Below are 12,242 nucleotides of genomic sequence, written 5' to 3' on the forward strand. Positions count from 1 at the left end.
ATTTGGTTTAATAGCAGCGAGTTATGGAAATTCTTAATCATAAATATACTGTTTTGTTTTAGGTTACGCCGCCAGATGCTTCCAGTCTAACTGGTATTTCACAGACTCAAACCACAGTCACTTCAGTCAACAATGCAGCTGGATCTTCACGACTCAACACATTTCCTTCAAGTAAGAAACAATTTTAAATGAGTTATTTCGAAAACTGTTTTGAGTAAGTTTGTTTATAAAATCTACACTAAAACAGCAGTTTCCATTGTGTGGGATGCGGGGCTAAGTTGGGTCGCTTGTATTTAAACGAAAACATAAAAGTTATTATTTTCATTGTAAAAACTTGGCAGTATCTATTTTACGATGCTGCAAGTAGAGCATGCTCTGTTTTAAAATCTCTCAATTTCTCAAACAAGTGCGGTTTTCTCATTAGTTCAACTTCTAAGTAATTTCTGGTCAATATGACAATGGATGTTTGCATTAATAATTTAATTTTGCGACCATAATGGCACTTCATGCCTGTCCGCTCTGAGATCGCGCGATTTAACAAAATGTTTGCTAATTTTGCGTTGTGGTAAAAAGGACATCATCTTAAAGTATGACTCAAATCTTGTTTTAAACTTTCAAATGATGTAAAATGGTGGCGATATATTGGATAAAAACCTAATATTTCTAACAATCTGACATTATTTTTATTGGGCATCTGTTCCAACTAATGGGTAATTTGCTTTTTTTAGATTCCGCCCTTTCCATTTCTGAAGTTTCATCGTCCGAAGCTCTAGGAAGTCCTGCCGTATCGAGTACAAACAGTAATAACAACTGTGTAGTTGAACAACGTTCTTCTCGGAAAACTTCTTCGTCAAGTTCAGTAAAACAAGAAACAAAGGAAACTGCTGGAAAATCAACAAAATCAAAAGCAGATGTAAGTGTGATTGTTTCTGAGTACTGAAACTCATCCATAGGGTTAATCCGTTTGCTAAATATTTTGTAAGGTGATTTCCAACAAATTTCAATTCTCTATTTGAACATGAATTTGATCTTGGTTAATTATCAATTGCACTACTGTATTGTTTGAAATTTTCCGGCGCCCTTTGGCCTGACGGCTAAAGTGTTACCTTTACTAATACATCTCAGGTTCACATTTCATGCGACCCCCCCCCCCCCCCCCATGTTACCCAGGATGTAATAAATCAGGCAATGCTGAACTGTCTGCTTGTATAGGACTTTGTTCGGGGCAAAATGGGTGAATAATTGTAATATGAAAAATGCAAAATTTCTATTCAGAGTTCTTCTGGGTCAAGCAGTAAAAAAGGCAAAGAAAAAGAATCAGGAAAAGTTACGAGTACGACAAGAGGAAGATTGAAGAGGTTAGAACTTTCGTTAATTGCATGTTTGCATTCCATCGCAAACCAAATTTTGTCCAGAGAATTTAGTTTGAAGAAATTTGAAATGAATATGATTTAGAACCTTCGTAGGAACTTTCATAATTGAGGATTGTTTTGATTTTATAGTTTGCCAATTTTGCTCCAAGATAGGTATATTATCATCTGAAATTGAAATAATTGATATGCCAAACTGTATAATACAAAACAATTCCGGAAATAGTCCTTTCCAGTGAGGTGTTCGTTCATATTGTCCAAAACCAATGACAAGTAGTGACATAGGTTAACATAAACATAAATTTCATTTACGTGTGTATCTTTTGAAATTGCCAGCGAAAAAATAAATTCCCATTATGTTATTATCAGTACTTCTATTGACGACCCGGATGATTCGCATCTGGATGATGATTTGCCAGTAGAAGAAAGAGAAAAGAGGGAAAAGGAGAGAAGAATGGCAAACAACGCAAGAGAAAGGCTGCGAGTTCGTGACATCAACGAAGCATTCAAAGAACTTGGGAAAATGGTGCAAATTCATATGAACAATGACAAACCACAAACAAAGCTGACCATTTTACATCATGCGGTACAGGTTATACTTGGATTGGAACATGAAGTCAGAGGTATTTTGAAAACTATTTTTTGATTATAATGTTTTAATTGTGGCATGTATTGTATGGCATCGCAAATTAACTATTTTTTTCATTTTGTCATGTACATTTTATGCTGGTGTTTTGAAAATATTTCAAAGTCTTTCGATTAAATATTATTTCAGATCGTAACCTAAATCCGAAGGCTGCTTGCATGAAAAGAAGAGAAGAAGAAAAAGTAGCTGCATCAATGCAACAACCATCACCTTCTTATTCATCTCCTGGTGCTTCTTCTATGGTCAAACGTCCAAGAAGCAATGGACACATGGGTGCATATGGTCCGGATTCATCACAACATGGTTACCATGGTCACCATCCTGGACAAATGAACATCAACGATCCAACTGTTTCATCCAATGTTCAATATCAACATATGCAGAAGCAATACTCTAACCATCCTGGTAAGATACGTTTTTTATAAAAAAAGAACCTATAAATTTTCTTAATGATTTCTCAACAAAAATGAGGAAAATTTATTTCACACTTGGAATTCTCTTTATGTGTGGGTTACCCAAAAGTTTCAGTAATCTAAGATGCTTCATGCATGAGATATGTTTTCTTTAGAATATGTTCCAAATGAACATGGGCTGTGTTTTTTGGGGTCACTCTGCATGTGTTTTGGCTGTTCCAACTTGATTGTATATTATATACTTGTCCTTTGTAAATATTGTCATTTTGTGGACAGTTCCTTATATAATTTTTATCAGGTATTAAATACAAACTTACTCCTGGTACAGTACTCCTTACAGTGGGTAGATTTTGATTATTCAATTGAATTTGCAAGTAACCATAACTTTTTCAAACAGATCTCCATGCCATGAATTCTGGTGGACACTACCCAAACACATCAAATGAGCAGCAAGTTCGGTACATGGAGGCTGCTGGCGGAAGCACTATGGGACCCAACTCATTACCCCCAGCCCTCGTACCTACTCCAGGGATGCCGCAACAAATGGATCCAGTTTTTGGATCAGTAACTTCAACGCAAATGTAAATTTCAAATGTTGTAGAAGACTAGCAATATCAACAAAGTAAATAACAACACTGCCACAGACTCGGCTTCAAGTTGTACTATAAGAAGAAGATTGGGCACCGTATGACTAAATCCCAGCAATATTATTTAAATGATGCACCTACATATAGGGAGATAGCAAATAGAAGCAATAACTGGGAGATGTAACTTCAAGTAGTATACGCTTTCGCTTAAACTATCTTCGGCACTTTATTTATATAAAAAAATTGTACATATTCTGTGTCGATGTATTGCGAGTTCCAGGTGAACATCAACATTTTCCATCTTCAGTCGCAATTTGCGAAATTTAACCTGTTTTCTATCCATTCCTAAACAACTAGAGAGGTCCACGGAGTTCTTATTTGCCACAAAAATGTAGATCGTCTGTTTTTATAAACATTAATGAAGGTAGTTGTATTCCAGTCAGTGTTGTGTGCATGGTCAAATGAGGAGATCTATTGCTGTTGTATTGATACGTTCACTTGCCCATATTCAATAAAGCACAATCTTTGACTGTGGTCACCTTTGTGTGAAAATTATTTCAAATCGCTCATATTCTTTTGCACAGGATAAAGCTGATAAAGAAATCTTTTTCTCATAAATTTTTATAGTATTTGTCAATTGTCTGACTAGTTGTTGATGGTAATAAAATTGCTTTTCTACTCTTTTTATCTCTCATTTCTAAGTGAAAGTTTCTGTTTTCTTTTATAGGCACTACGTATCTATGTTACTGCGATTTTCGTGGCTGTCAGAAGTTGCATTTGTTTCTTTTTCTGTGTGCCGCCATGTTGAATTACTACTACTATGCCTTTTTCCCCGCTGTTTTTGTCATAAGCTGACATCGTTGTTTGTTTTTAACTTGTGCCAATCAAAAGTTTGAAAAAAGTTTTGCCAATACTTTTCCCAGAATTTTAAAAAGTTTTTCTAAACAATTTTTGCAACGTCTTTGAATATGGCCAGAAATATTTTTGCAATTTTTTTTCCGAGTCTCGACTAATTATTTGAATATCCCGTGCTTCATTGCCAGTTTTTATTAAAATGTACAAATGAGAAAATGTGACAAATTTTTTTACTTGAAGCTATGTTTTAATAATTCTTGTGCTCTTTTGTGCATATTGTCAAATTTTGATATGTGCTTTGTTCAGGGTGCTAAATTATTTTTTACGAATTAAAATTTTGACAGCTAGGAGGTATTTTTGAGCACCGTTTTTTGTATAGTCGTAAATTTTGTCAAAAGCTGAACTTTTTCTCTTGTTAATTTCTAATTTCTTAAAATGAAATGTTTTTCATCGTACTACGGCAAAAGTATTATCAAATTGAACTAATTAATTGATTTATAAGTATAATTTGGGGCTCGTTTACACTAGCGCAAGTTATTCCAACTGATCTAAAGCTAACGGAATTCATGGAATTGCAAACTAGCAGATTTTTAGTCCGGCATTTAAAGGTTTTCGTATAATTTAATAGTTTGGTTAAAAGATCATTTCGAATATTCGTTAACAAAAATTTTGAAAGCATTTTGATTTTTTTTAAAATTATGTCTATTTGAACATGAAATGGTCAGTATAAAATTTAAGAAATCTTCATAATACTATAAAAAGTTGAAATAAATTCATGAAAAAGAGTTGTACAAAAACAAAATATTTGTTACTGGCAACTGTACTATGTGATACCAAGTTTATTATTTTTATTAAACTTGACAAGTTTTTAAATTAGTATTCTCCTGGATTTGTTTTACACAAGTTCTGCTCTGCTTTTAGTTATAAATCCAGTTGTTATCCCAGGCAGTATTATATTCTAATTAATTCTGGGTATTTTAATGAAATTAGCATAGAATATGAAATTAATGACTGTCTATTGTCAAACGTTATTAAGATAGTACGTAGATGTTATTAATTACATCCCTTTTGCAGTATGGTAGCAGTCGTATCACGCAGTCAGAAATCACAACTTCTTTAGCCAACAATGGTTCTTGTTTGATAAAGATATTTGTCTGTGATTTCTGATTAGCGTTATTAGTAATTCAAAGTATATTAGCAGACTTACAATACAATATTACATGATAAGTAGGAGCAGTTTTAACTTTATCGCATTATTGCAGTGCTCACTTTTAATTGGAGAGATGATTCTACGTTTTTCCTCCATCAATGTAGTCTTTTTTGTTGTCTATTACAAACTGCCAAACATAATGAAATTCCACTTTTCGACAACATTTATTACTTTTTAGTATTCGATGCGTAGATAAATGTTAACAATTTTTGCCAAGAATTTTGAATTTTTGTAACAAAATTCATTTTGTTTTGCCAATTTTAAGGCTTTTTTTGTTACTAATTTTGAAGTTCAAAAATTTTACATCGACCTGAATGAATCTCTGTCTATGGATTCCTAATTTAAATCTTCACATTTTGATTTATTCAAGTGAATAGTGGATTGTTAAAAACGCAATTCATTAACCTAAACGTGTATGTACTTGTTACTGAAGCAAATTTTTTCTCAACTAAAATTCCCAACATCCTGTTTGTTTTTGAACATCCAATCTATTTGATCATCCTCTTAATGACTGATACAAAAGTTTCTCTTTTTTGAAGTTCTATTTATAGCAGTAAGTGTGGAATGTCCTCACATAAACAAGATCAAAATTATCCGCTACATTGTTACATTATGAAGGTTGTATCAATAATTTTAAGAACAATGAATGCCCTATTGTAATTGAAGAATCTTTTGCTATTTTATCGTTTTAAGCTTTTTTACTTTCCGACAAAAAATTGAAACACGAACCTACCATGATGCCTTTTACAGCATTTTATTGCTTTGTTATTTTACTAAAAAGTGAACAGTACTGCGATTTCCAAACGAAGTTTCGTAGAAAAGCAAGGACTGGTTGTATTACCATTATCATGGCTATTATTACTATTATTTTTTTTAACTATTATTATTGTTAATATTATTTCTTTCTTTTTTTTTCTCTCACTTTTTGACAATATTTTCACGAAACAATGCGGTATCACACATTTTTTTTGAACCTTTAGACTTCCAGGTACTACAGTGCGCCTGCACACATTTTCGATTTCATTATTGATTTGTAAAATAACATCCGTATTATTTTTTTTCCCTTTTTAAGTTTATTATTTTTATGTGGGTTGATCTGTTGGAAATAAGAGTTGGACACTAGCTAAAGCATTAATTTGTTTGAAACAATGAAACAACTGGAATCATTTACCACTTTAACCTGACTTCGTGAAATGCTCGGTCTACTATTTTGTAGTTGCGATATTTGTTTCGATATTTATACCATTTCTCTCTCTCTATTCCGTATTAAAATCCACAGTAAGCAAATGTGTTTTGTTCTTGTGGGTAGTAATCTAGGATATATGCAAACCGACAGTGGGTTGTTACGTGATTCCTGATGTACAGAAAATAGGGTACTCCTGTAGTATGTGACCCAATATGGCGGACACCGGGACGTAGTATGTGTACCAGGTTGAGGATAGGTCATAATTTTATTCCAATTTTCCTCATTTTATATCTATAACGTGTTCGTGGACTAGCCAGGTGACTCCCGTGGTATTTGTACCTGAAATTAGGGCCTAACCTGATGCACATACTACGTTCCAGTGTCCGCTATCTTGGTTCAGATACTTCGGGAGTACCAAAAATAGATAGGTCACGTTCAAACGAGAATCTCCCCAGGCTTAATATCTTGAATACTACTACTTTGTTTCAACCCCGAATTCGCGTTTGTGGACTATTCGTCTGTACAGGCACTTTGGCCATCATGTGCCAAGCACTTGTTACTATACAAAGACGCAACAATATGATCAATTGAAGTCGTAAATCAGGAATGGCGAACCTTTCAATAAATGGGTCAAGTTTGCATCAATGAGAAACTTGCAGTTATATTTTTCCAACAAGTCTTATAATCTTTGGTTGAGCTTGAATTTTGTACGCAGCACTTTGAGGCGATTTATGGGATTCATGTATGTTATGGAGGGCTATGGACCCTATCTGTGTGTCCACACTCCCGTGTTATTGAACACACGTTAACAGAGTGTAACTCCGATCTGAACTCCTTCAGAGGTCAATAAGCACACAATGTATTGAATGCCATTTGTTATATTGTAAAGTTTTACAATCAAATTGATCCAAATAACAGATATCGAACCTACACTTAAAACCTTAATAAAGTATGTGTGATGAAACCAAATTACTAACTAACAAAGGACGATAAACACGAGCAACACTGAGCGAGAGAAAATATATCATAATGGAAATGAATTAGAGCAATGACAATGTTACAGGCAAATAACGTGCACTATTAACAGTACGTGGTGAAAATATTAAAATACACAGTAACTATCCTTATGTACTCGCTACAACGTAAACACGGATTCGCATGCATACCGAGAAACGTTTCTAAGGCTGAGGCAAATCTTTTCATGGTTTCAAAAAAATTTGTTAAAAAATATCACTGTGGGTGAATTATATTTTTTGATTGGCTTTCAACCGTGGTCGTTAAGTCAATAAAATCTTGCTTTCCAATAGGCATTGACTGTATGTGAAAAAAATAAACTAAAAAGTAGGATCTAATTTCTCGTATACCTTGATTCATCGGTGCATCGCTTCGGTTCATGCACCACCGAAAGTAAACCCTGTTAGAAGACAAGTTTCAAGAAAAAACCCAATCAATTGTATTGTTATCTCATAAGCGTTGTGCCTTCCGATATCCTATAGATCAGGGATGGCAAACCACTGACCCGCGGGTCACAAAGTGACCCAACGCGTGTTATTCGTGACCCGCCAAGGCACGAGTATAATAAAATAAAAATGCTAACGTAACAATGATAAAAATTGATTAAACCGGCCTAATTAATCTAAAAATAACAAAAATAATTATAACGTCAGTTGAGAAGTCAAGGCTGCGATCGCTCATATTCAATTTGCTTCAATTTTGGATCGGTATGGTAATTTTCAAAACCCCTAATCTTGGACGCATGTCTGCACCGCTGTGTACCGTTTTCCAGCTCTTGGCTCTGACATCGTTTATGACATAACAATGCAATTGGTGTCCATTTCTCGTAACGTCTTGTCTCTTTCGGAAGTGCATCTGCAGACTGTTTCAGGGGTTATACGAGAAATATATTATGCTAAATTTGAGTTGGGTTGCGCGAGACTAACTTCCTATCTTTTCTCTATGCCTTTATGCTAGTGGATCCGTATGCGTATACTGCAAGGATACTGTAGCTGGAATAAACGTGACTATTCTATTCAATTAAAGAGTCCAGCTGCACACTAACACAAATGTATTTCTGTAACGTTTCGTCCGACCAGAGTCAGACTTCCTCAGACAAGCAGTTTACAACAATGTTGTAAACTGCTTGTCTGAGGAAGTCTGACTCTGGTCGGACGAAACGTTACTGAAATACATTTGTGTTAGTGTGCAGCTGGACTCTTTAATTGAATAGTATATTATGCTACTTTGCATTTTATTAGTTTCTCGTTTACAATGCCGTTGAGAAAACAAAATCTTTCACTTGACTTGAAATAAAAATCTATAAATCTAAAATAACAATGGGGCAGTGTAAAAGTGCCTTAATGTGGTTGAAAACTGATCGAAAAATATAACATTATCAGAGTGAAATTCCCTCCAAACTCTTTGGAACCGTAGTAAAATAATTTGCCGTATCATCCTAAACGTTTTTCGTAATTCATATGCGTGTTTTCGTACTCTAATTTCATAAAATCGAGTGCCATAAAAAATGATAGAAGGGCTGCATAAGTAAAGGCCAAAACTACACCATTAGAAGCTTATAAGATTTGTTTCGGAAGTTTCTTATAGATATAAACATTGATTATATATATGTGACCCACTCTCTTCTGTTCCGCGATAAAAATGTAATTTTTGACCCAATCATTGAAAAAGGTTTGCCATCCCTGCTATAGTTAGAAGTTCACTTTAATGTTAGATTAAATTGAAGCCGGTTTATTTTATTTTCATCACTCGAATGGTAGTATGTTTGTGACATAATTCGTGACCTGACGGGTCACTGAAAAAAACTTGGTGGGTATCGCCATCCCTGATACAGAAGATGGGTCACAGTAAACAATGCAATGTGAATCATGTTCATTATTTCCATCTTGTGAAATAACACAAACTTGTCAACAGCGCATTTTCATCTTGTGAAATAACACAAATGTCCCATGGACAAGCCTGCATATTATACAAACGCACTGTTGTAAAAGAACCTTTTTTAAGTCCCATGTTTTGACAGACTCTGAAGCTGTAAATTTATTGACCTCCATAGTATAAAATGTTGTATCAAAAATACAGAGCTTCCTGAAATAATCGTTACAGAAATAACTAAGTTTTAAAATGATATTTTGGATAAACGAGTCTACAATAAAAAAAAAAGAAGCGAAATAATAGAAAAATATGATATATACTGGATTTCTCGTTGCTCAGATGAAGTAGTAGCCTACAGCTTAATATCGATATATATATATTTTATAAACTTTTTCAAATCATAAAGGCATTCTGTAGAAACTATTCAAATTATCATATTCTAATTTTAAGGCTGAAGGAGGCTGCTTGTGGTCTTTCATCCACGAATTTAGTTCATGGAACGCCTGGAAACAGGTAGACACACAACTAGTGCCAAATTTTTAAAATGCAATCCTGACAGATGACTCTTTTCTTTCTAGTGAGTTATTGATGAAACATGTTTCTTATTGTGTTGTAACACTCAACAAACTGTCTGAGTGTAATCTATGTGCCTGGAGGAACCATAACAATGAAAGATTAACATACAATAGAATATTTTTGAGCATTTGAGATTCGGTTCGAATAAAGTATTCGATTCTGAAATCATTAGGTATAAATTCGAAAATGCCCAGTCCCTACCCATAAACGAAAATAAGCACAAGTGTTTTAAACAGCTTTCTCGGCGTAAATGGAATTGTCAGTGTGTACAAACACCATGGTAGAGAGAATATATTTTGGTTTATTATTGTAGGAGCTAGCACATTTTCACGTGGACATTTGGATCCACGTACTTGGGCTCCTGTGGAGAATGGCAGTTGAATATATTAACAACAGCGCACAAGCATATTCGTGTTGAATGAATTGATGCCTTTGTTAACATGTACAAATTGTTGATGAATTGTAGCAAGGTGTGACATCGTGCAATGTTTTTCTCGATCATGTAATATATATATATATATATATGTCAGGCAAAACTTACCTTGACTGAAGAAGGCATTCTCGCCCACACTATTTTTTTGTTTGTTTCAGAGACCACCTATGACTATCCAGAAAGGAACAATATTCGTTTGTGTTACAGAAAACTAATAAGGTAACAATAGCCTACACTGCCCTGCTAACAAAATGTGATAAAAGATCTGATCCCGTTTCAAAAGAAACTGATGTATATATATATATATATATGTGCAATATCGGGAGATAACTGAAAATCTGTAAAATTGTGACCATGATTTAAGAAATGATGCAAAACGCACTTTTCTAATATATACCGGAGCATTAGCAATATTATATTTGCTACTAATATTATGTAAAGCTGAAAAAAAGTAACAAAACTTCATGGAGTATGATTTATTGAAGATATAAATAATAGACAATTATCACATCAACAGTTTTGATTCTCATAATGAAGCGGCTATTGTCGTTTTCAATCGAAGTCGAAAAGTTCTGTAATAATAAAAATAGATCGTTCACTTTTCCCTCCTCGATACTTTCGAGAGGATTGGCTCGTAGTATGGCAGGCTTGTTCCTGGCATATATTTTTCTCGTCTCAGCTTGGAGGCACGAGTGCGTAAACTAATATTCAAATATATATAGGCCAATAAAATACATTATTTTACTTTCCTTGCTTCACCTTTAGTAATCGACAATTAGAATTCATCATATTATATAGGTAATTATTGAAATAAACTAGCTACATTTTATGAAATGGCACTTCATAGTAATGAAAAACAGAAATGCGGCCAAATACTATGTTCAATTATATATGTATCTCTTGATATAATTTACCCGATTGCCTATATTCGAACAAGCTAATATATTTTTTACTGTATTCAGATCAATTGTATCAGGAAAAAAAACTTTCACTGCTGAAATATTTCACTATTCAGTTCATGTTATTTACCGTCGTCATCCATTGATGGATTTTCTGTTGGTCGCCAAGGAATCCATCTAGCAAAATCGCGGTTGAACCTACATCAACGAATACAACAAATATTTGAATTTAAACAAATATATTAATTTGTACTTTATTATTCTTAAACTCAAATCGCATTGACAAGATTATAGGAAATTGGGTCACTTTCATATGATTATGAACTGAATTCAGGTTATCTTGAAATTTTGAATATAGATTTTTCTGTTGAGAACAATCTGTACTGTACTGGAATATGGGCGAAGGAGATTAAATATTTCACTCACCGCGAGAATTCAGTTTTCTCATCTGAGTTAATATGTTCAGTGGGCAACATTATACCAAGTTCATCTTTACTACAGCTTCCAAAATACATTTGATCAAGTAAAACCAAACAGCAAATACTGAGCACCAAAATTGACTTAGTTGTATGCATCGTATCTGACAAATTTAGAAATCTAAAAAAAATTGTAATAGAATGTATAGAATTACAACATTTACGATATTTTCGATGCGAATAAAAAAATACAAGCATAATGATGTACGTTTTTTAAAGCTTACTGCTACTTTTCCACTAGGAATCTAATACTTTTTCTGCAATGGAGCATTAGCGAAAAACATTTCACTCGTCAACATGAAAATAAATCGCCGAATGTTTACTAGAGATAACTGTTTCGATGTAAAGTTTTTTATATATATATATATAATTTATACATATCTTTAAAATAAATGCCAAATAATTTCAGATTTTACAAAACATTACTTTATTATATATAGTATATAATATTATAAATAAACAATATAAACACTTCATTTAACATAAATCCATAAAAAAGTGTATATGTGTGAAAATTGATAATACATTGTAGGCTATACGATACCCATGTACCTAATGGGAAACCCCGATATTCTTGCTCTCTTGTGAGCGATATACCAGCTTCTTAATATTTCACTCTTCAGATACCAACCTGGCGTTCAATGTGAAGTATTACTTGTAAATAACTCATATATATATTCCTCGTCGTAGTCGTTGGTATTAACG

The 12,242-nt window shown here is 33.6% G+C and overlaps 1 protein-coding gene and 1 long non-coding RNA gene across 3 annotated transcripts in view; one reads left to right on the forward strand and one right to left on the reverse strand.

The window, feature by feature from the left end:
• LOC120332819 (uncharacterized) overlaps positions 1-6,368 on the forward strand; it is a 49,409-nt gene extending 43,041 nt beyond the window's left edge. For both annotated transcript variants that reach the window (XM_039400136.2, XM_039400137.2), the window contains 6 exons: positions 63-171; positions 729-913; positions 1,276-1,358; positions 1,740-1,993; positions 2,146-2,421; positions 2,827-6,368. In XM_039400136.2, the coding sequence (XP_039256070.2) occupies positions 63-171; positions 729-913; positions 1,276-1,358; positions 1,740-1,993; positions 2,146-2,421; positions 2,827-3,014 (1,095 nt within the window). In that variant the 3' untranslated portion in view covers positions 3,015-6,368. The remainder of the gene's footprint in view (positions 1-62; positions 172-728; positions 914-1,275; positions 1,359-1,739; positions 1,994-2,145; positions 2,422-2,826) is intronic.
• Positions 6,369-10,623: 4,255 nt separating this feature from the next.
• On the reverse strand, positions 10,624-12,242 carry LOC120332913 (uncharacterized). Its single transcript, XR_005568167.2, has 4 exons — positions 12,090-12,242; positions 11,488-11,658; positions 11,192-11,259; positions 10,624-10,734 (listed from the first exon to the last, which is right to left on the reverse strand). It is a non-coding gene; the product is annotated as an uncharacterized LOC120332913 (long non-coding RNA).

This window comes from Styela clava, chromosome 13 (genome assembly GCF_964204865.1).
Source record: "Styela clava chromosome 13, kaStyClav1.hap1.2, whole genome shotgun sequence".
Classification (NCBI taxonomy): domain Eukaryota; kingdom Metazoa; phylum Chordata; class Ascidiacea; order Stolidobranchia; family Styelidae; genus Styela; species Styela clava.